At 39.2% G+C, this 25,274-nt stretch overlaps 3 protein-coding genes across 5 annotated transcripts in view; all 3 read left to right on the top strand.

The window, feature by feature from the left end:
- Window positions 1-3,812: 3,812 nt before the first annotated feature.
- On the top strand, window positions 3,813-6,173 carry LOC104925486 (membrane progestin receptor alpha-B-like). Its single transcript, XM_027287142.1, has 2 exons — window positions 3,813-3,843; window positions 4,140-6,173. The coding sequence occupies exon 2, from the start codon at window positions 4,177-4,179 to the stop codon at window positions 5,239-5,241; it is 1,065 nt and encodes a 354-aa protein (XP_027142943.1). The 5' UTR covers window positions 3,813-3,843; window positions 4,140-4,176; the 3' UTR covers window positions 5,242-6,173.
- Window positions 6,174-13,255: 7,082 nt separating this feature from the next.
- sh3bgrl3 (SH3 domain binding glutamate-rich protein like 3) lies at window positions 13,256-20,063 on the top strand. Its single transcript, XM_019258534.2, has 3 exons — window positions 13,256-13,383; window positions 15,426-15,593; window positions 17,411-20,063. Exons 1-3 carry the CDS (start codon window positions 13,339-13,341, stop codon window positions 17,474-17,476), a joined length of 279 nt encoding a protein of 92 aa, XP_019114079.1. The 5' UTR covers window positions 13,256-13,338; the 3' UTR covers window positions 17,477-20,063.
- A 1,183-nt stretch (window positions 20,064-21,246) lies between these two features.
- trappc9 (trafficking protein particle complex subunit 9) overlaps window positions 21,247-25,274 on the top strand; it is a 199,874-nt gene continuing 195,846 nt past the window's right edge. For 2 of the 3 annotated variants that reach the window (XM_019258520.2, XM_019258505.2), the window contains exons 1-2: window positions 21,247-21,338; window positions 22,676-23,271. In XM_019258520.2, coding sequence (XP_019114065.1) covers window positions 22,688-23,271 — 584 coding nt within the window. In that variant the 5' untranslated portion in view covers window positions 21,247-21,338; window positions 22,676-22,687. Of the gene's footprint in view, window positions 21,472-22,675; window positions 23,272-25,274 lie in introns of all 3 variants that reach the window. The other variant, XM_019258513.2, reaches the window with a different exon arrangement.

The following is a 25,274-nucleotide window of genomic DNA, read 5'->3' as shown; positions in this document are numbered from 1 at the left end:
GTATGCATGTCCTCTGTAATGAAAGAAAAAATATATTTAAAAACTGGATGAGGAAATTAAAAATGTCCTTTCATTCTTCTTTCATCTTACCAATTCGGTGACCTACTACCACAAGAAATGTACCCAACTATCTATGTCAAGGATTCATTAAACTGAACCAGCAAAAAGAAAAGGTCAGGTAGCTGTTACCTCACTTATTTCATGTTCTATTTTCACTGCATGGCACAGGTCGACTTGACTGCCTTGGAAGCGTCTTTTTTGGTGTTCTGTTGGCAAAACTTGTGGATGGTACCCGGTACTTCTGAGCCAGTAGCAAATGGTTGAGTCCGTAGACCACTGACCAGTGTCCAGTGAGAAGGGTCACTAGAATCGTCACTTGTGTGACGCGGACATCCTTTAAACCAACTGCAAATCATGACTGCAATATTTTATTTGCTTGATCTAGATTTTTATAAATGTCAGCCAGTCTGTGTGTTTGTGTTGTGTTGTGTTGAAGATGTGGTCATAGCAATTCCCCACAGCAGGATCAGCTAAGAATCCTACATTAAGGGAGGTACCAGCTGCAGTGGAAAATTAAATCAAGAAAAATACATGAGTGGATGCATGTTGCATTGCGTCTGACCATGAAGTTGAAACATTGCAAAAGTGTGATGTGTAGACTACTAACTACCCACTTCGAGTTGTCTGCATTTGCCACATGTCTTTCACAGGTCTAGCTAAGATTTGCAAGCCTGACTCTAGGCCTAGTCTGACATAAGTATTAACTGCAGCATCCTTCTACTCTCTGTGAAGGTATCCAGTTTGGAGATCACCTTCCATTCTCAGCTTGTAGCTTGTAGAAGATGTGGTGGCCCATAAGCAGCAGATGAAGTTGTGTTAGGCTGCAGGATAAAGGCAGTAGCCCAGGGCACAAAAAGGCTAAAGGGATATGGTCCCTCCCAGCTTTACAAGTATATACCATTCATAGGATGCTTGAGCTTTGGAGACAATGTCCCAGGGTTTTAGGTTGCACTGATGGATCACTTTTTGTCACAGGAGATTACTGAACTCTGGGACAAAGACCAGTAAAGAAGAAACCTACATTCACAGCACAATTGGTTTTACCCAACATATTTTCTAATACCAAAGACCACAAACAATACTTCAATGCCTATTCTAGACCTGAGAAGGTAAACACATCCAGATTTTAGTTTCATACAATCTGAATTTGTCATATGTGACTTCAGGAGACTGGTTCATCTTCATAGATCTCAAGATCTTCCGTTCACCCAGAACACAAAAAGATCTTTTGCTTTTCCTTTCGAGGTTGACCGTATCAATTTGGCCTCATTCCATTTATAAGGTGAACAAAGGTGACCATTATATTACTCTGTCTGAAAGGTGTAAATATCTGGGCCAGGACCTGAATGCCTGGCTTATCTGCACCTTCTTTTTGAGGAGGCAGAACAAAAACATCCATCGTCCTCGCACATTTTGAAGCACAGGAAATGTCTGGATCATGCAGATGTTTTGTAATCAGGCCAAGTAGAGATTTTTACCTCAAACTGCACAACCCATTGTCCTCTAGTGTCCATGCTTCACAGAATCGATTGTCTCATCTCAGGGTGCTCCAAGTACTCTTTGCAGCTTACAATCAGGATGGAACTCCTATCCCAGCTGGACGGGACGGTTTGGCGCAGAGACAAATTTCTGTCTTTGCAGGACACACTGTGGTAATGGTCAGTTGGTGTGCTTCACTGGGTGCCTCAGTTTCTTCGTAGTGCCAGGAAGCTATGCCCCCTTTGTAAAAGGGTGCCATAGTGTAGGACCTGTTGACTAATAGATCCATGCATTTGAAGGCCTATCAGGCACTAAAATACTGCACGGCAGTTTATAATAATCAGAAACAGATGGAAAGTTATTACAGCAGGGCAGTTACGTTACCTTTGGCACAATGTTCTCAATGTAAACAGATGACATACTACTTTCTTATTATTGGGCATTGCAGTGCTTTGAAGGACGATTGTGTTGCAGTATGGAAAAAGTTGTGCCAGATTAGATTTACCAGATGCATTGGCATCCCTGCTGTATCGTTGGATAAGGGGCATTAGGGTTATAGTTGGACAGAAGATGAGCAAGGGACAAGTACTGTTTCAACAAAGGCTTACTTACTTATTCTTATTCTTCCCAGTCTGCTGGGTGTGGCCTCCTCTCTCCTTGAAATCTACTGAAGCACATGCAACTCATCAACTAATCAACTCTGCAAACCTGCACGGAGCAAACTCTGGATTATTCATCTAGAAATTGCCAGATCGTTTAGCCTCCTATGCAGTACAGATGTTGTGGCTTTGCTGTCTTGTTTTGTGTGCTCACCTGATGTTTTGCTAATCATGTGTTCTGCCTGAGTCCTTGTTACCTGTTTGCTAGTTTGGGCTACAGAACCACAGTGTACTCTGCTACTCATCTTGCCTCTCGGACTATTATATTCCCTCGCTCTACACTGCTCCAACTTTTGTGACAATAAACAGCCTTAACCAATTCTCCTGTCTCCTGGTCTGGGTTTGGATTTGGGTCCTAAACTAAGCTGCTACAACAAGTTCAGTATGTAGTGCTGAACTGGAGACCAACAGAACCCATGATTTTTTTTATTTTATTGAACTACTTCTATACCTTAACCACAATTAATTTTGCATTCCCACCGATCCATAGGAACAGTTACTATGTTGGTCCAGTCCAATTATAATACACTGCCGGTGTAGGGAAACAGTCTGCTGACGCTACAGAAAGGAGAGACGATGTGACACTTACTGGTCATTACTGCTTTCAGAAGACAGAGCTCTGACAGTTTATAGCCTCTGACTGTAAGCACAGCTGCAGCTTCTTTGCCTGGCTGTGCTGGGTGAAGCTGTGTGGATGGTTGTTGCTTCAACTACAGTTGCATTTGGGTGCAATTTATGATGCTATGGATATGGAAACAGTAGCTGTACTATGGTGACTCTTTACTGCTCCTATTAATAATTTGCCAAGATGCAAGAGAGGTGTTACCAACACACCGGAAGTTTAGGAATACAGCAGTAATGGATCTCAGCCATAATAATAACCAAAGCGCAGCCAAGGCTATAATCACAGCTAGTCTGTCACAATCAGCATGATAGTTGGTTAGAGAGGTAGGTTAACTAGTTAAATTAGTTATCGATGGTGTCAGTGTATCTTGATCTATAGTGTCAGGGAAAAACACACACATATACTGTATACTGTATATTTGTGTGTTTGCATTTATATTTGCACATAGTAGTGTAATGTTTATATTATGCCTATATCTATATCATATGCCTATATCTGTGCATGTACATTAAGATTGATGTAAAACTGGAATGATTATAGTTAGTTATCTGTCTAGCTGCAATGCCAAAGCTCAGGGCGATCCACTCACACTGTCAGTATCATAGTACAGATCCTTTTCTATGGATCAGAGGAAACATAATAACTTTTTAGGGCCTCCATAAGTACCTGTGCCTCAGTGTTTAGAACCTGTATGTATTTATATGCTTAGTTTTATAGATCATGTTTTTGTTTCCTGTACTTTGGGTGCAAAGGAGCAGATTTAAAGGTCAAAAAAAGGGAGAAAACAACAATTATTTTATGTGTATTTTACATGAAAACAACAGAAGAACAACATGTCTCAGAACCTTTTCATTTGTTTACAGTGTGTTTCCGCCCATTGGTTTGTCATACACCAAAAGTTGAGCTACTGGTTCTTTATCTTCAGTGTAAATATCCATGCCGTACTGGTTGTAGTGTCTGACAAGCTTACTTAGCATATGTTACTTACACATGAAGCAAGTAAGGCTCTACTGACCTCTGGTAAGAACCTTTTTTTTTAAAATAGATGTTTTTATTAATAATGTTACATTATGTGCATTATTGTGCTTTACAATCAAAAAAGCTGTTTCCATTTCATGACCTCATTGGTTCATAGTTCATGGCTCAAAGTTGGCTGATCTACAACTGTGTTTACTTTGAACGTTTTGTTTTACTCTATAGGTCTGTTTGCATGTGTGTATGCATATACCATACATGTATGTAAGTGTCTTTGTCACAATTAATTTTTGTGGATGGTAATGTTAATAATGTTGTGGATCTTAAAATCTCCTCTGCAGGAACCACCCAGTGTGCATCACTCAGTCACTGACAGCTATGGCGACGATTGTAATGGAGAGAATTGGGCGAGTGTTCATCAGCCTGCAGCAGATCAGGGCGGTTCCTCGGATGCTGACCGAGGCGGCACCCTCCATGCTCGGCACAGTGAGAGACGCTGAAGTTCCCCCTTTCCTCAGGGAGCGCTACATCTACACCGGCTACCGACTGTTAAACCAAAAGTGGTGCTACTACTTCCTTTCTTTATTCCAGCGCCACAATGAGACCATCAACGTTTGGTCTCACCTACTGGCATCTTTAGCTTTTCTGGTTAAATTCTGGCATCTTGCTAAGACTGTGGACTTTGTTAGTGATCATCATTCGTGGCCCCTGTTGGTCCTGATCCTGTCCTCCGTGACCTACTCGGCATTCAGTGTGGCAGCTCACCTACTGGGTGGCAAGTCTGAGCTGTGTCACTATACCTTCTTCTTTCTGGATTATGTTGGGGTAGCACAGTATCAGTACGGCAGTGCTGTAGGTCACTTTTACTATGCTGTAGATGAAAGCTTGTACAGATATGTTCATGGGATCTTCATGCCCATTGCTACTGTTCTCTGCTGTCTGTCATGTCTGGGTTACTGCTATGGCAAATACTGCAACCACAGCCAACAAACTTGGGTGCATAAGGTGGTCCAAGTGGTGCCCTCAGCGCTCGCCTTTATCTGGGACAGCAGTCCTGTGACTAAAAGACTCATATCATGGTCTACAGCCAGCAATGACCCAGTCATTATCTATCACTTTGGCCAAGTGGGTTTGTTTCTCAGCTGCGCCTTCTTCTTTACCTTCCCCCTACCGGAGCGCTGCTTCCCTGGGCGGTGCGATTTTGTCGGACAGAGTCATCAGATGTTTCATGTTTTAATATCTTGCTGCACCCTGTGTCAGATCCATGCTACCTACCTCGACTTCATGGACCGTAGGAACCTGTACTCACGTCTGCATCAGAGTGGTGACACCGCTCTCTTTGTTGGATTGTATCTGGTGACTTTGGTTATATGCGCGGTAATGGTTGCCTTCATGCTGAGGAAAGTAAGACTAGGGCTTGACTTCAAGGTCAAGTCCAAATAATGGATTGATTAACCCGGCTCAGTTCAAATGTAAAGCAATGCACCCATCAGCACCTCTAAAACTCAATAATTAGCTTGTAATAGTCTGTTTCAGGGGTGTTACTTGGCCAGTTCGCCAATGACTGCCTATGACATTACATGACCAAGAAATAGTACGACAAGTAATAACAAACTTGCTTATAGCTCTCCATCGCCTCAAAGGCGTGCAATGTAGACACAGATTAATTTTGCCTTTTCAAACAGATCCCCTTATTGCAACATTTTCATTTGAATAAATTGATATCTGCTGATATCGTTTGCCTTTGTGTGTCCAGGCCTGTAGATATTAAACAAATATGTATATAACAAGTTAATAAATGAGCATTAGAGGTGTTGGTAGGCACATTTTTTAACTTTGCATCCCAGCCATTTTCATGCACTATTAGTTCTTGTGTAAAACCAAAGCCAAATTAAGCTTATGTCAACTATTTCCTTCAGTCCCCCAATATATCTGTCTTTTAAAAGAAGATGTTTCAGTACTTATAAACTAAAGCACTATATACTGTCATCAAAGCATGGCAGGAAAGCTTCATACTGTAAGAATAGTGAATCTTAATCTGAGCCTTATTGCACTGTGTCTGCGCAGTCCAGATATTTAGTTAGACTACTGTAGATGCATTCGCCTTCTCTGTTGAAAGACAAAATGTGAAAATGTACCTTTAATCTTACATCTGACCAATAATAGGACATGTCAGCATGAGCTACATTGAAGGGTAACTCAACCGTAAACATAATCTTGTCACAGAGAGTGCAGTGAAACTTCCTGTGTGATAATCTCAATGCGATAATCTCAGATTGCATGTACTTCTCTTTTGTGCTATTTATAGTATGTGTTGTTGTGATACAAGTCACGTTTTCTGTTATTTCACTTTACAGTTATAATACAACAATTGGTATTCCATGACTTTTGCTTAATTAAATTGAATTAATTTTTTTCTTTTTATTCACTGATTTGTACCTGTTTACATTAAATGTCTCTTTTTATTCACTGATTTGTACCTGTTTACATTAAATGTCTAATTTTCAAGCTTTTACTTCATGTTTTTTTTTCCTGTTATGTTTAATTTCTCCCGGTCCCATGATGATCCCCTGTAAGCATTTTCTGTTTCAACAACCAATTTCTATGAGAACATCATGAAAGTTTCATAGTTCTCTACTACGATTACACTATTGTTGATCACATCACCTCATCCTGACACCAAAGACTTTTTTTTATTCCCTTGCCTCATTACATAAACCATTAAAATAAGCCTTCTTTGAATCTTCTTTGAATATTTCTATCAGTTAGGATCTTGCCTGCTCTCTGAAGGATTTTGACAAAGTCAAACATACCTTTGTGCTGCCCCCTTGTGTTGATGAAGGTACACTTATTTGAGGCAAAGACCTGGTTCACTTTAGAGTAGAATTGTAGAATTGTTTTTCTGCTTCCTCTGTTGCAAACCTCAAAGATGATACTGTCCACCACACTGTCCACAAAGATGTCAGATATATTGACAGTGCTGGCTGGCTCTGCAATTTTGTGTATTTGTATTTGGCTCTGTAAAACTGTGTATTTGTGTGGTACTGGTCCATACTGCATGGCTCAGTTACTCACTTAAAGCCCTGAATCAGCTGAATTATGACACTGCTGGACTCTCTCCCGCATTCCTCCTGTCTGACTCACAATAGAAGAGGCCGGCCTGCTTCCCTTGTGATACGTTCCAAAATTCAATTTCATCACTGCTCATTAGACTTAATGGGGCTTGAAATATTCAGAGCATTACACAGCTATACACAGCTGATTTGGCAAAGTCTGAGTAAGATGTCTTCTAAAACACACATTTTGCAGATGCTTATAAGTTGGGGAGTCTGGATAATTTCAAGTTACTTGCTGCTGTTGGGTGGTGTAGCTGTTAGACAGTGTTTGGACTGGACTATCACAGATTGAATTCCCTTGGTAACCATATGTCATGTTAATGTTTTCTTGAGAAACACTAAGCCCTCACTGTGTGTTCCTCACAGTGAAGCGTTCTTTAGAAGAAGGGCCAGCTAACAACATTTTGCTTTATTTAATCAATTTCTGTAACTTTTGCTGCCAAACTGTCAGTATCTCAGTCCAGCATTTTGTAACAGACTGAAATATCTTAACTATTGAATGGATTGCAATACAATTTTGCACATGTTTTGCAGAGGATAAGGCTTACTGACTTTGGAGATCTCTCAACTTTCCTCTAGTTCCACAATGAGACAACATTTCTGGTTATTGGAAATAATAGACAGATGACCATGAAATTGAGAGATATCCAATTAGATTGGATGTATTGGCACAAATGGACATTCAAGGTTGCTAGAAGATGCATTCTATGGACACTATGGTGATCTCTGGACGTGTTCTCTAGTGCCACCATGAGGTTGAATTTATGGTTTTGAAGGAAATCTCTCAACAACTGTTGGATGGATTGGACAGAAATGAAGACATTCATTGATCCCTTAACTTTTGATCCAGTGCCACCATTAAGCCAAAAATCCATTGTCAAAATCCATTTTTCTTTCCATAAAATGTAAGAAAATGGTGCAAAATGTTTATTACGGCATCCAAAAAAGCAAGGTGATGTGTACAATCCAATGAATATTAATATTTGAAGCTGAAATGAAAGAATTTGGACATTTTTCCTTAAGAAATGACTTAAAGTGGTTATGCGGTTTATCAATAAAAGTTGGTGATTAATTTGATTGGTGACAACTAAACGAGATCTACATTATACCATCTTAAAATGCGTGTCAATGTGAGCATTTTAACAAGCTGACGTTAGTATTTAGTTCAAAGCACCATTGGGACAAAATGAGACAAAATCAGCAGGAGGCTGCAAAGAAATAATCAACAGTGTATGTCAAGAGACATTTCCAACTATTCTTGGAAATATTATGTTACACCTCCAGACCTTCAGGTGCGTAGTGAAGCTCCTTCACTGTTATATTTCTAGTCACACACACTGCAAGGCTCAGTGACTGTGGTGGTCTTGCTTAGTGATGTGGCTGCTGGCCCGGAACACTAAATCTTGTAGGAGGAATGAAGGTTTCTTGTGCCCCAGTGGATCCATTCTCCAGAGGCGTTTGTCTGCTGACAGCATGCTCAGGGTAGACTGCTATGGTTAGAAATGTCCTGTTGGTTATAAAAAGAAGCCCTACTGTACTGCAGCACTGACTGCAAAATATCTTTGGGTTTTGGATTTTGTGACCAACCCAGAGTTAGAGAAAAGTTCAGTATGGCAGAGAGGTAACAGTCTGACAAAAGTAGTGGCAAGTACATCCCAGAATGAGACCATTAATGGACTGTAGGGTATACGAGAATGACAGGAGACTGGGAATACACCTACAGCAGCACACAGTACGGCTGCTGTAGGTGTAAATGGTATGCTGTTATATGTTACGTGTTACCAAAATTGCACCAATTCAAACTGTGTTATACAGAGTATTTCAAGTGAACCTCTATTACCATTTTTAGATCTGATTGCATCCTTCAGGTGGATACATATCCCTACAGATTTGTGTCATCAACGATAAATATTAAAACCAGTTTTCCAGACAGGGATTTATAATATCTCTTGATCGGGGGCTATAAAACATGTTTAACAGCCGGCAACATTTCTGCATCTAAAAACAGTAAGAACACCGAAGAAGATGTTAAGGTGTAAGGTTTTCAGAGATTTACAACCAAGTCCAGCTGTGCCAGATTAAACTCATCTCAAAAAATGATGACCTGGACGACGGAGAATTTTCACAGACATCAAACACGGAGTTAATTCTGGATCTGTGGTCACATCTTCCAGTGTTGTTTTGACTACGATAATAGACAGATCTGAAAGGGGAGGAGGACGGATGGACACTGGCTGACTCAGAAATTCTTGTGCTGATGTGCAACATTTACTTTGTTAGTTTCTGATTTGCTGTCAACAAAACAAACCGAAGAAGCTTCTTGGTGTTACAAATAAACAAGTCAATAATCTGTACGAAAGTGCACACATTTCTTTTCAATGTAACTCTTTTAACTTTTTAACAGTCGTCATACCCTATAGATAACTCTGTTTTACAATTAGATCAGTTGAGGAAAACCAGATACAGTTATCTATAGGAGACCAAACACTGCTTCTCTGACCAACAGATATGTAAGGACCAGTGTGTGTGATTGTCTGGAATTCCCTGAAAGATAGATGAAGCTTAACAGAAAAAATTAAGTAGAGAGGTAAGAAAAGGGGGCTTGGGTCTAAGGAGGAGGAAAGAAAGAAAGAAAGGAAGAGAAAGAATGAACGGAAGGACAAGGGTTAAAGTGTAACAGATAAAGAAATAAGGTACAAACCTCAATACTGTCAATTATAAATATATTATATTAAATATTCCACTTTGATCTAGGGGTATATTTAATATACTTTTAAGTGTCAAAGAAAAATATGACTAAAGATCTGCACTGTCTCTTTAAACTGCCCAGTGGGAAGTGGTTTTGAGTATTGAGAGAAAATGGAGTCAAGTTGACCAGAGTACAACAAATCAGTTCCTGTTGTTTACAATATTAAAAATTCATGATACACATATGAAAAGAGAATGTCACAATTTCCTAGAGTTCAAAATTATGTCTTCAAATTGCTTTTTGTGTGCTGACACTGCATCAAGTGCAGTATTGTTTCAGCTCTACAGTTGTACTCTGTGGTACTTATTTTTCCTGCCAGTAATATTTTGAACGTAAAACTCACGCAGCTGGTTTGTTTGAGGTAATGCTGGTTTACACACTGGGCTGAGTAAATGCTCAACGACTGCCAGAAGCAGTTTTTTCAACTGTATTTTGTATTGTTTAATGAATTGTAACTTTGTTTTGGAATATGTGATAGAGTGCTACTAATACACAATGTTAATTGACATTATAGGGGCCTTCAGGTGGGTCCTGCTTTACAATGTGCTCGAGTTGCTGTTCATACATTTATTTGTGTTTCATCAAATGACCACACATTAAATCTAGGGCTGTATAATATTTCACCATGAGAATAATACACGCAATGCACAGCAAGAGGGGGAATTCGGGTTTAAAGTTGCGTTTTCTCATCGCTTCTAAAACAACACTTGTGTCAACATGTATTAAAAGAGTTATTAGTTGATGTAATTAATCCTCCTGCCCATACTGGTTGTGATGTAATGGCACCAGATTCATTTCAGATCTGTGGGAGAGGCGGCAGAAAGAGTGTGTTACTCTGTGTGTGTGTGTGTTTGCATAGCAGTAGATAGACCAGAGACTACACATGAACAAATAGCCATATTGATTCATGTATCAACAAATCCAGCTGAGCTTGTGTTGCAGTATGAAGTTCCATAAAAAGCAAAGTGAAAGCAAAGTGAGTGTGGTTTCCCACAACCTAATGCTCTGGTAGTTTGGCTTTAAATGACGGTTAATATTCATATTTCTCAATCCTAAAAACATTGCTCCAGTGCTCCAAGAAAGTCAGTAAATCACCTTGGTGGTGTAATGTGATTCCCTGCTGGTCTCAGAGGCTGTGTCCAGTTCATTTGCCTGCTAACAGCAGATTAAGTTAGTTAGTTCACAGCCGTGGAGGTTTCCACTTGAAGTTAACCTGTCCTTTAGTAAGAGCATACAATACACACAGCATACGTACATGCACAACAACACAGAACTGAACTTGTTTAAGAGAGACAGGGACACTCCCAAGCAGACACAAAAGTGGATTAAGTGATACTTGTTGACCTATTGTTGTACTTTAGAATGACTGAAGTTTGTTTAATTACCACAAGCAGAATCATAATCAGATTATTGCCAAGTAGGTTTTCACTTACAATGAATTTGTTTTGGTTGAATTGGTGCAAAGTAAACATTAAAGTTCCAGTGTGTAAGATTTAGCTGCATCTAGTGGTCTAATCGCTGTATTGCAATCTCCTCACATCACTGTCAACTTCTTAGTGAAAAGGAGAAACAACACTTTAAGGGCCCTGTCTAGAGTCAGTATGTATTTTTTTCTGTTCTGGGCTACTGTAGAAACACAGTGTTTCAACATGACGGCCTCCATGAAAGAGGACTCGCTCCCTTGGCCAAGCGTCAATAAATAATACAGCATAAGACACCAGAGGCTCCTGAACACTTTCTTCCTTCCTGACCTCACCATTGACCTTTGACTTCAGAAATTTCTCCACAACAATAATATTCTATTTCATGTCTGCCTTATGTATGCCTTAAACAAAGACCCCAAATCTTACACACTGCACCTTTAAGTAGAAAAAAAAATAACTTAAAGTATATAGCTATAAAAGGATCATTTTTAAAGTAACAAAAACACAAAGATTCTTATTTTCAGGTGATGAAAACATAGTTTAGTCATAATATTCTATTTAATGTCTGCCTTATTCTGAAAATAACGGCTCCAAATCTTACACACTGAACCTTTAAGTAGAAAAAAAAAACTTCAAGTAAATAGCTATAAAAATATCATTTTAAAGTAACAACAACAACAAAAAAGATTCTTATTTTCAGGTGATTATATATGCATGAAAACATAGTTTAGTCATAATATAATATTTAATGTCTGCCCTATTCTGAAAATCTTACACACTGCACCTTTAAGTAGAAAAAAAACTTCAAGTATATAGCAATAAAAGGATCATTTCAAAGTAACAAAAACAAAAATATTCTTATTTTCAGGTGATTATACATGCATGAAAACATAGTTTAGTCATAATATTCTATTTAATATCTGCCTTATTCTGAAAATCTTACACACTGCACCTTTAAGTAGAAAAAAAAACTTAAAGTATATAGCTATAAAAGGATCATTTTAAAGTAACAAAAACAACAAAAAGATTTTTATTTCCAGGTGATTATACATGCATGAAAACATAGTTTATTCATAATATTCTATTTAATGTCTGCCTTATTCTGAAAATGTTACACACCGCACCTCTAAGTAGAAAAAAAAAACTTCAAGTAGATAGCTATAAAATGATCATTTTAAAGTAACAAAAACAACAAAAAGATTTTTATTTACAGGTGATTATACATGCATGAAAACATAGTTTAGTCATAATATTCTATTTCATGTCTGGCTTATTCTGAAAATCTTACACACTGCACCTTCAAGTAGAAAAAAAAACAACTTAAAGTATATAGCTATAAAAGGATCATTTTTAAAGTAACAAAAAACAAAAGGATTCTTATTTCCAGGTGATTATACATGCACGAAAACATAGTTTAGTCATAATATTCTATTTAATGTCTGCCTTATTCTGAAAATCTTACACACTGCACCTTTAAGTAGAAAAAAACCCAACTTAAAGTATATAGCTATAAAAGGATCATTTTTAAAGTAACAAAAAACAAAAGGATTCTTATTTTCAGGTGATTATACATGCACGAAAACATAGTTTAGTCATGATATTCTATTTAATGTCTGCCCTATTTTAAAAATCTTACACACTGCACCTTTAAGTAGAAAAAAAAAAACTTAATGTATATAGCTATAAAAGGATCATTTTTAAAGTAACAAAAACAAAAACATTCTTATTTTCAGGTGATTATACAGGCACGAAAACATAATTTAGTCATAATATTCTATTTAATGTCTGCCCTATTCTGAAAATCTTACACACTGCACCTTTAAGTAGAAAATAAAATAAACTACTAAACTACTATTAACTACTAAACTATGTTTTCATGCATGTATATGCATGAAAACATAGTTTAGTCATAATATTCTATTTCATGTCTGGCTTATTCTGAAAATCTTACACACTGCACCTTTAAGTTTTTTTATTTTCTACTTAAAGTATTAAAAAAATATGAACAATATAAATATACATATGCACAATATGTTCTAAAATGAAAGAGCTGTTGTGCAGAAAAGTGCAAGTCTGGTACCTACCTGAATCTTAAATTCAAGACATGTCTTTTATTTTGAAAGCTCAGCCGCAATACTTCCTTACCCTTCAATCGATAACGGTACAGCTTGACGTCAGAGAGAGAGAGAGAGAGAGAGAGAGCAGATACACAAAGAGAGAGGAAGGACCTGCAGCAGCGGCAGCAGCAGACATGGGGATCAAACTGTACTACACCACCGTTACTGCCTCACGGACGGTGAGTCAAGTGGCCTTAATTCAACTTTTAACTTAAGCGTTTATGTTTGATGTATGGCTGCAAAAAGCAGCGGCTAACAAAGCTCACAGACACACCCAGCAGCCTATCACTAACAGCTTCCTCCTGACCAACTGTGCAGAGGGCCTGTGCTACTCTGCGCCCATTTATACCATTACTGTACCGTCAGCATTAACAGGTCGTGGGCGTAATAAAACATTAAAGTTATAAGGCGTGAATGACTTGCAGAGATGAGCCATGATATCGCATAATTTCCTTTTATCTAACAGGGTGTTTTTATCAATATATTTATCGAGCATTGCAGAAATATCCCCCTTTTTAAATGTGTTATTTAACCCAAATTGTGCAAGTGTTACTGTGTCATTGTGGTGCATTTAAAGTGGACCGGAATAGCTTTTTAAGTTTAGCCACCATATGTATCCCGTTTCCTGTATCGAGAAGTGTGCACCAAACTTCATGTAAAAAACAGTCAATTTAAGCCCGCCCTTGTTTTTCGCCTATATAAACTGTAATATTAAGGCCTTGGACAAACAATATGTATTTCTCAGTCATGCATACATCAGAGGGACTAAAAACACTTGCTTTAAATGATTTTAATCTTTTTATAAATGGCAAACCTGCTACCAAATCTACCTGTCCTAGTTTTTTTTGCATTGTTGCAAGTGTGTGCAAAAGAAGCATGCAAACCAGTCATAAAAGCTGCCTGGTTGTTTATATGTGAGCCGAATTAACCAGTAGTCTTTCTTAACGCAGGAAATGTCAGATATGTATGTCATATGATGTGTGTGTTAGTTGTTAGGCAGGATATTTATTTAATAGTTTGACTTTGTTATGAGGTTTTGAAGTACAGGGGTTGACATCCAGTCAAGTAGACACTGTTGTAAAAAAAAACAACTCCCTTTTGTAGGAATAAATGTGTACTGGGCCGCACATCTGGTATCTATTAGTTAGTGAGGAATTCATGTAGTGGAAAAAGTTTTGTGACGTGCATTTAGCTTTTTAACCCCCTCATGTGCAGTCATGCTGCTTGTGATGGTTTGTTGTAGAAACCTTTGATGGAAGATGTTTAATTAGTGCCAATTATATTATGTCTTTCTGCATCATGGCCAAAACACGTCTTTTTTAATGATCCCATGTATATACACATGTATGCATGAACTCGTGTGCTTTCAATGGAATAACATTTTGCACAATAGAAGCCAACATGAAGAGTTTTCCATCTCAATTTTGAGTTAAATGAGAAAATCAATGTATTTTTGATTGTTTCACTCTATGTATTGGTGTATATTTAACCTATTTTAGTTTATTTAGAGTTTATTGTGGGATACTACTATACATACTGCATTTCTAGAGAGTTTCAGACCTAAAGGTCTTACTTGAAAGTTCTATTTCAAATTAAAACACTAGTTACTTTGTGCTTTCTTCAAACATCAGCAGATTCTGCTTTTTATTTTAAACAATTTAGAAAACCCCCCACAAAAAAAACATAGTTCCTGTTTCCAGTTGTAAGGACACGGTGCTGCGGCCTTACAACAACAACTCTTTGTGTCCAACTCAATGCCAGCTTGTGTAATTCCAGTTTGTGTGCGCTTAGGTGTGGTCACTTTTTTTACAAACACCCCACTCCCAACTTCCTCAGCCGTCCCCAACGAGATAGCAAAGCATTCACAGGGTCTATTAATCATCACCCAGGATCCAGATAAAGCCATGGCCTTTAAAAAAAAGTACTTAAATCATGTTGTTTTTTTTCTGTCATGAAAAATATCTCGACTGTATATTCCCTGCCCCTGAGGAGAAATAATATCATAGGGTTTAAGTTTTTTACGGCCTTTGTGTGCTTACAATTTATCACACTATCCTCTGCTATCACTCATCTGCTCCACTTAGAAACGTAGTAAATAAAAGCATGATTTGTGATGGTAATTGTCACTACATGCAGATAATGTGCTCCAGGGTTTAATGAATTGACTGCCTCTGCTGAGGTCGAGTACAATTGTGATGGGCCGCCGCTGTTGTTTTTCCAGGTGAAGTCTCAACAGGCAGAAGTGATACGAATCCTTGACAGTAAAAGCATCCAGTACGAGCTGGTCGACATCTCTGTGGGCGGAGAGCTTCGTGATGAAATGAGAAGCAAAGCAGGGAACCCAACGGCAGTCCCACCCCAGCTTTTCAATGAAGACCAGTACTGTGGGGTGAGGGAAACACACACTCTAGACACATTATATTAGCGTAACAGATATATCAATGTAAAAGCCATGTGTAACAAGAAATGCAGTATATAAATGCAGTTTGTGTCTCTGTGCCACTGTTATTGTCCATCACAGAGCACTTACAAGTTTATATTTCAGCTGTAACAAGTCCTGCTGTGTATGTATTTAGCACACAATTCTTTTATAACCAAATATTGAGGGTGCTTATCAAAATATTAACGTTATGCTTTTATGTTAAATATTGGCTCTACGCTCTATAGATGTCAGGAATATCCACCCAACGCTCTACCTGTTGGCTTGAAGGTTGGCTGTAAAGTGTTTGTACAAACCACTCCTGCAGCTTCTGTTCTAGCGACAACAATGGTGACTATTTTTGACCTGTTGCACATGTCGGTCTAGAGGTTGATTTGCGTACACACTCTGCTCATGGCGTCCCTAGTTAGCAGGATGAGGTGAAAAGATGAGGCGTGCTAAAAGGAAACTCTGTGTGCGACCATTTCCTCTAGAAAGGCAGCTGATTTACTGCGTGAGACTACTATTTAGTTCAATCATAGCACGAGGATGTGTCCGAGGATGGCTTGTAAGAAAAGATCAGGCCACTGCTTCGCGGGAAGAGTGTGACGTTCACCGATATGCTGCCAGTCAGTGTCGCAAGTTAGAGGGTGAGAGATTCAAAGAGCTGCACGATTAAACTGCTTTATCCCCATTCAAGTTAGTTAGTAAGGGCTCAGCCGACGGAGTCTCTAGTGTGCTTGCTTTATGGGCCACACAATGCGGAAGCATATCTGGAAGATCCAGGTCATTTTTATGCCTGGAAATGTAACCTTTTTTTTTATTACTTCATGCACCACTGAGCAGCTTCCTCCAATAATCTATCCAGTTCCCTTTATACATCTATGGCTAAAAGTCAACTTAACCAGGGCCACCAACTGCTAGACAGCAACAGCTTTCACAATAACAAATAACTTATTGTGTCGCTTAGTCAGTGCTGACCAAGAGATAGAGTCCTGCGTACAAACATGTCACACAACCTCGCCAAGAAGCTGACTAGTGCAGTGGAGTCAAATCAGTGAGGGAGAGTCAGTTTAGGATCAGAATGAGCTTGAAACCTCTCTATTCCCGTTTTGTATTCCTCAGATCCGCATTTAAAGGCCACATGCGTTGATGTTGAGGTTTCATGGTTTGTGTTACTTTAAGCTTAAAAATGAGTCACCAGCTTCCTCATTCATCACTGTGCAAACAGAACACAAACAAAACAGGAACCCACTGCTCCATAGTGCTGCTCAGGGTTAAAAATGCCACAAGTCTAGTGTGACAACCGACCAGCTGGTGTCAGAGACAATTTCCATCTCATGTAAATACTGCTCACTTCTGAGCCATACTGAGTCAAACCAGTCTGTTATGTATAGAACGGGTATAAATATCAAAGAAAACAATTCTCCAGCTCTTCTAACATTAGTTTATACCACTTTTCTTACTGTTTTCCTATGACAGCAGTTAAGAAATGACTTTCCACCTGTTCGGAGAAGGTGCAAAGGTTATATCTTAACTTAGTTTTAAGTAACTTGTATGGTGCAACCCTTTTTCCTAAGTTATAGCGCGACTCAAAGTCTGTATGGAAGCCTTATTCTTTAAAGCAGTCGCTCGTTGGTGAATATAGTGGAGCATCTGGCAGCTGAGACAGATTTTCCACTCATTAAAGTGCATAGAAATGTTTAAGCCCCTGTTTACCATAAGCATATAGTTTTTTTCTTAGATATGTTTCCCTGTTTGTTGATTGACGCTCTTTCTCTCCACAGAACTATGAAATGTTTTCGGAGGCGGTGGAAGCAGATTCAGTGGAACAATTTCTGAAGCTGGCGTGAGAAGCGCGGAGTGTAATGCTCCATCTTAACCCCACACCTACCAAAACCCACCCACCCACCCACCCTGCGCCCTAACGGAGGCCCTTTATCCAGTCTCTCTCTCTGCACCACTGGCAGTGTCCACTCACTTTCAATTGCCATAAAGAAGAATGCCAAATATCTCGTATACAACTAATCAGAAGACACACATTCCCCCTACTGCACCATTAGACTCTAAATTTGTCTTAATTAGTTTTGTATTATGTTTTTTTTTCTGTTCTTTACTTTGATTTCTTTCAGACCTTTTTCCCCCGTCTGACAGACTAGTGTTATTAAGTGCTCCTGGTCCACTCCGAATCAATGGGGTGTCTAAATGTGCTGTAATTAGGTCGACTAATCTTGGCCGCGGCCACATGATCGCTTGAGATTAAACTAATCCACTGGATGACAACATTCAACCCAGAATCTTCCTGATCCGCGGCAGACAAAAACACACCATCATCACTCAGTCTTAACTACTTTGTCGTCTTTTTTCCTGTAGCCTTCAAGTTCCCATGTTGTACATGACTGCACACTCTCTGTACTTCACATGGATGCAAACGCACACGGACGTAGCAAGGACTACAGCGTCCTTAAAATTCAGTTAGTTAAGAATTATAGCAGCTAAAGGGCATCTTTTTTTTTGTCATTTTGGTCCATTGATCACCTCATACAATATATCACAAGAGGTTTGGTTCTGATCTGACCTGCTTTGGGAGGGAGATATTACCACCTGAAGTCTTTACAGAAGAAGTAACAAATTACCTTTAATAAAGCCACAATCTAATACTCGTGTGTGGCACATTAAAGGTGCACCCTGTGGTGTTTGTTTACATTCTCAACAGAAAGGCATTGTTTACATCCGTGTTTGCTAGCTAACACATTGCACATCTTCTCTGCGCGTAACATCCACCATCTGTCAGATCTGAATATGGATGTGCATCGCCTGTGTGCACCAACAAAACCAACAAAACCGGGACACACTCGTAAAAAACATTCCTCTGTAGCGCTACTACTGGTCAGAAACTCCACAGGGTACCTTTAATATTCCTGTGTCCACTGTAACGGTGTACATTTTCACAGTGTATAGTGTAGAGTTAGGTACGACCACCAATGGGCACCTTAGAAAGCAGTCATAAGTCATTGTACACTTCATTGGTGACCAGGGCCGTAGCTAGAACGCAGCACATGGAGGTCATGCCCCGTATTTTTCCTGGAAAGTTAGGTACCTGTGTGCAGAAACTTAAACATGGGGTGGTATTTCATAGGCTGATTTCAGTAAGCTATGGATTTAAATTTTCCTACACATGCAGTAAAAAGAAGAATTCAGTATTTCCCTGCTAAAACAAACATAACTGAACAGATAAAATAATAGTTAAATTGATAAATCCAAATATTGAGACAGTTTTACAAACTTTTTAGGGTTTCATTGGGGGAGTTGGACCTACCTAAGTATTTCTAAAAGTCCTAGCCACACCCCTGTTGTTGGCGTTTTAGTATCAAACCATGTTTCATTTCGGAACCAAACTCTCTAATTTTTTATGTTGTAATGGTCATCAATGGGCCAAACTTGTGGAAAAAGTCTGGCACACTTCTTTAAGAACAATCAGAAGATTTAGTAGTTAGCTGCTTAATTTTAGCATCCAGTGGAGCGGGATGACAACATTTCTTAATGTCACATTTGGTGCCAATATAAACCTGTAATGTGCTCTTTGCAGGTGGATATTCACTGTAGTATTAGCACTTTCCTGCCATCTTCTACGTTTTCCATAATCTGTATAACTTGAAAGCTTCGTTCCTGTATTGTTTGACTCACGAGGCAAATAAAGGACACCAGACATTTAGAAGGGAGCATTCCCTATAGACCGTAAAACGATTAGACTGGAAAGATGTGAATCTTCTAGCTTTTTCAACCACGTAGCTTTTCCCTCTTCCCTCCGTTTATTTTATGTTACAGTTTCACTGGTTGTCCTGGGCATGAAGATGCAGTAATGTGACTATGCACTGAAACCCTGCCTCGTTCTCACACTGATTAAGAAAAAGTCAAAGCTGGTGTGTTAAGATTGACCTGACTCAGTCTTAATAGCCTTTTGGGAACACTCACCACATGGGAAAAATGAAGGCTTCACTAATTTGTGCTTTTACGTGCATACATTCCGATATATGATCTCTGATCTGTTCACATATTGGGTTCACGTGTGTTTTCCTAAACTGGGAATAACATGGTTTCCCTCTCTCACTAGTAACATCTGTCAACACACCCTGCCCCCTTCAGGCTTTCAGAATTGTTACGGTTTGGGATCCCCAGTAATGAGAGCCTTCACACACAATGTTTGTGCACTGTTTTGTAAGTCGATGGTTGTAGATGTTTGCCTGTTATTGATGTATATTCACTATCAATCATATTTTAGACATTCCATGTCTCTCTGAGCTCCTGCTTTGCTTTTGGACCAATTCCCCTTGGCCAAAATAAAAGAAGAAAATAGGGAATAAAATGCTGTTGTCTTCCAAGAAGATTGTGAAAAGTGATTTATGGGTGAAAAAAATAAATAAAATGGAGTTGAATCTACCTGTCTAGGCATTTCTTTTTATATTCACCTGTGGGAATAATAATAAAAAAAGTATGACAATCAAATTGGGCATCTTCAAACTCTGACCCAGTGCAGAAATAACTTTGTTATGATGTGTCACTTATTCATAGTTCTCTAATGAGGAATTTTACAGGATAGTGTGGGGGCATCTGCTCACCAACAAGGTAATTTGTAACTTGCAAGTCAGTGGAATAGTGGCATGGATGACATCGTCCACACTCTTCACAGGGTCAATATATTTATAGCAATATTTCCTGTGAGCTACATATTTTCACCGAACCACTGTATGCAGACTTTATTATCAATTAGTTCCACATGTTGATGAAATATGACATCAAGTCTGTATCCAAACATGCCTATGATGTAGTATGTTGAGATGTTCAGTTGCAGTACCTCATGTGTTTGTTAGGTGGAGCTGATGCTGCGTATTATACTTCTACCTTTGAAAGAGAAGAAGACGATGAATTAAAGTAGTCAAGGTAACGAGAGGACGTAAGCAATGGATCTGTATTTCAAAATAAAAGCAAAAAAACAATCATGTTGATGTCACATATTAGAATATTATTATTACTTAGAGGATTTACAAGATCCCACAGTATGATTAAGTAGTATTTTCCTTTACACTGTTAACTGTTGTATGGTTGGTTGGAAAAAGTTATTATTATTATACATAAATATATCGATAGATAGATAGAGTGCATTATTGATCCCCTATCCCCAAGAGATATTACAACACAATCACACACAAATGATACATACAAAGCATAAGGTACATATATATATATATAGTATATGTTGTGTAATGCACATTTATTTATATAGCACCTTTTCAAAACAAAAGCGTTTACAGAGAGAGCTTTACAGAGCAGCGGACCCAAAACAAGGCCACACAAGTTAAGAGCAAGAAGTAGAAACGTAAAACAAACAGATTCAATGCCACAGAGCCAGACAGTTATAAAAAACAGCTGTTCATTGAAAAAAGCTGGAAGAGTAAAGGGATAAATAGATGACAAAATAAATGATAAAAAACATTAAATAAAAGATTCAGAAATGAAAGGATAAAAAAAGACTATTTGCAGTATGTGTATGATGCTGATGCAGCTTCACTTCACCAAACTAACCTGAATTATCATCACTCGTGTTGGGCTTTTATTTTGAAAATGGCGAACCGGAAGCGTCGCTGTTGATTTAGTGTTGCAAAACATTGGTCCGAAGAAGGAAGCAGCTGTGAAACTTGGCCGGTTATCGCTAAGGTAACGTGAATTAACGTGATATAAATGAAAGACTTTGACGTGAAAGAGGACAGAGAGAAGGAGCTGACGTGTGCACGCGCTGTGATTACCTGTCCGCTCAGCTGTGTGACTGTCACGAGAGGCTAATTCACAGGTTAGGCAGCTAAGCGAAGCTAGCGAAGTGTTTTGGGACGATAATATATGTTAACATAATGTTTTATTATTGATTTTAAAATGAGAGAAATGCAAGTCAAAGGCCAGCGGGTCTGCTGTTTTGTCACACGCCTCGTGTTCGTCACGTTTGACCAGGTGTAAGTCACGTTTTGAGCCTGTGTTTATGTTAGCTGTGACTGCAGCAGGTGTTGCAAAGGTAACGTTACATTAAATATGAAACACCAGTTTATTATTTAACTATTTAAGAGTCACTGGGGTTTTAATTTAATACTTTTTTTCCATTCAAAGGTGAGGAGCTCAATACAAGCTGGTCAAATTATAAATAACTTAGACAAATATATGACAATAATATTGACAATATGGGCTCAAAACACTTCATAATTAATTTTATACGTGTATTATTTTGTTATTTTGCATGTTTTTGTTAAAGCAAGAGTGCAACCAACGTAGAAATTTAATTTTATCACTGTTGTGGAGAAATTTCTGAAGTCAAAGGTCAATGTCTTATGCTGTATTATTTATTGATGCTTGGCCAAGGAGAATTAGAGACACTCTCAAAGTTCATCAGAAGTGCCTCAGTCGGTTTCACATTCTGACGAACTCGTGCTGGTGGATAAACTTTAAACCCCAGGATAACACCACAAACACTACACGCCCAGAATAAGTCAAAGTTTTTACTCATGCAGGTGTTATTGTCAGCATATTCTAGTCTAGAGACACAGATGTCTGTTTACACAGATTGGAACGTCAACGGCAAGTTATCTATTATGTCTAAGAAGGCAGCAATGGGTCTCTTCGATCCTGGCCACCACAGTGTTGAGATAGACTGGCACCTCAACCAAAGCCAAACAACTAATACTGCCGAGGACCTCAAGACCCACACGTGTAACCTAAGAATAGAAAATTCCATAACAAAGACTACTTTGATTATATTTGCACTTTTATATTTTATTCGCATTTTTTTTTCATTTATTAAAATGTATTCTTCCTCCCCAATGCAATAGAGGTGAATGAAATTTCATTTGAATTGCATTAAGCAAATCAACAGCATCGTCTCTGTCCTGCTTCCTGTTTTCATTGTACTTTTTTTTGCTAATTAAGCTGTGTTGTTTGTTAACCGATGAAACAGAAAGTGTGAATATGATCGGCTCTTCTAAATGTTATTGTTTCTCTGTCTTGTAAAGCCACATGTGAAGATGAGCGTCCCAGATTACATGCAGTGTGCCGAGGACCACCAGACGGTCCTGGTGGTGATCCAGCCGGTCGGCATCGTACCCGAGGACCAGTTTTTCAAGATCTACAAACGAATCGCCAGCGTGAGCCAGGTGAGCATCAGGGATTCACAGCGTCTCCTCTACATCCGCTACCGTCACCACTACCTGCCTGAAAACAACGAGTGGGGAGACTTCCAGACGCACCGCAAGGTGGTGGGCCTCATCTCCATCACCACCTGCAACGCAGCCAAGGAGTGGCCCCAGACCGCTGAGCGCTTCCACGGCCAGAAGGAGGTGTACAGCTCCACGCTGTACGACTCGCGGTTGCTGGTGTTCGGGCTGCAGGGAGATATCGCGGAGCAGCAGAGGACGGACGTGGCCTTCTACCCCAGCTTTGAAGACTGCTCGGATGTGGAGAAGAGAGTGGAGGACTTTGTGGAGTCGATATTTATCGTTCTGGAGTCCAAGCGGCTTGATCGGGCCACAGACAAGTCAGGCGACAAGATACCACTGCTCTGTGTGCCCTTTGAGAAGAAGGACTTTGTGGGTTTGGACACAGACAGCAGGTGAGTTTTCCTGTACGCAGTGCCAGAGCCAAGCACGTAAGCATTTAGAGGCTGGTTAAGAAGTGCTTGAATGTTCATTGCTGTCAGTAAATGTGATATTTGTTACTGTGTCCAGTTGCTTGTTACATGTCTGCCTTTGCCTGCTGAGAAGTTCTCCTCTCAAAAATCTGTCTTTTGATTTTTGCTGCTGGTCATTTTCGTTCGTTTACCTTCGGTTTATTTGTCTTTCTTCTTTGTCTTCTTCCATACTGTCCTGTGAGTTTATTGTTGGGTGTGAAAAGGTGAGATGTTAGACTCATTAAGTTTGGTTAACCCATACCGATCCCATCAGCTTTAGCCCTGCCCTCTCTCCTTGAAAAAAAAAAGACCCAAGACCTCTGTGCTGTTGTGCATTTTGCTCATGACTTCAAGCCAAACTCATCGCTCCTCCACAGGTTTCAGTTTGGACACAAACGGCTCTGAAAAATCTCGTAGTTGCTGGTATTAATTTAGCAAAATAGTCTAGCTTACTGTCTGAACGCATCGAGGCTCGTCACAGCCAATCATATCATTAGTAATATTGTTTCAGTGGCGTAGATGAGGCCTGACGTGCAGCACTACATTACAGTTTATTGCACCAGTGTAACTCAAATGTTACATCAGCAGTGCTTACAGAGGCCCAGTGACTGCCTATACTGATTTTCATTCATGCACTGTTTGTGTGGTTGATTCATTCAGAGGGAAGTTAAAGGACCATACCCGTGTTTTTCTATTCATATACTGTATATGTCCTCCAGCAGACTGGCAACCAACTGGTCTGTCTCTCTGTCTCTCTCTCTGCCTCCGTCCTTCTCCATTCATTCATCTCGTTTTGTATTCTGCGGTGGTGCCTCAACATATGAAATCTCAGCTGAAACACCAAGTTCACGTTTCCTTTTCCACAACGTCGATGCTTCCTTGTTATTTGTTCTCCCTTGTCACATTTTCCATCAGCTTTTTCTTTTTGCATGTGATGTTTTTCAGCAACTTATTCGTCCAGGAGATCCTAAACACAGTCTGTGCTTCACCTGCAGTACTGTTTAAAAACTAATATATACTAATAATAAAATAAACAAAGTTGATAAAGTTAAATATCAGAAGCATGGAGTCATTATCATTCATCAGTCAGTATTATGTTTGTGCTGTGAGGGAGAGAGTTGTAAATTTTAAAGCACTTTTGTAATTTGGCGCTAATAAAAGAGAAATATGAATCACCTCTTAACGAAAAGCTCCAATTATGACCTACTGACTTTCTTTGACATGTTGTTAATCATTTCTAATGGAAAACCTCTTTCTTTTGTATGTATATTAGATTGTATGCTCTCCAGTGGATGCATCTGACCCTTTTTGAATTTTCTGCTAAACTGCTGCGCGCTGACTAAAAGACTCTGTAGGTTACATTAGCAGTTAATTGGAATTAATTAATTGCAAGAGTACCGATTGAACGCTGTCTCTTATTTCCCCGTAATTGGCACCAATTTACATTCTTTCCAGGAAACCTCTCGGGAATTATCGGGGAATTACGGAGTTGTTAAATAAAGTGTTACCTTTAAGATTTTAACTACACCTGCATTGTTTTTGTGAGTGTTATGTGTCGGGTTTTCACTAAATACTTTTTAAATGACACCAAAAAACACTCAAAACAAAACACTGGTATGGTCCTCTAAAAGGAGGAGCTGATGGTTTGGACCCATTGAACACAGTATGGCACAGTACATGCTGCTCAGGTTTGTCCCAGCTTCAGGAGAACATTTGGACTGGGAAGGTGCAGTTTAGGATTTTGTTTGTTTGGCTGGAGAAGCTGGAGTGACACACTGGCCACATGGATTTTCCACGAGAAACACACATTACCTTCCAGCTTGGCATAGCGCTGCGGCTACATGAATTTGATAATGGCATCCATATCCAAAGATCCAGTTCATTTGCCGTGGTTAATCTTTCATGACTCCCCCAAGAGCACCTTTTCATTTTAGTTTTACTCAGCC

The sequence above is a fragment of the Larimichthys crocea genome, chromosome XIII (genome assembly GCF_000972845.2).
Source record: "Larimichthys crocea isolate SSNF chromosome XIII, L_crocea_2.0, whole genome shotgun sequence".
Taxonomy (NCBI): Eukaryota; Metazoa; Chordata; class Actinopteri; family Sciaenidae; genus Larimichthys; species Larimichthys crocea.
This window is presented reverse-complemented; position numbering and strand designations above follow the sequence as displayed.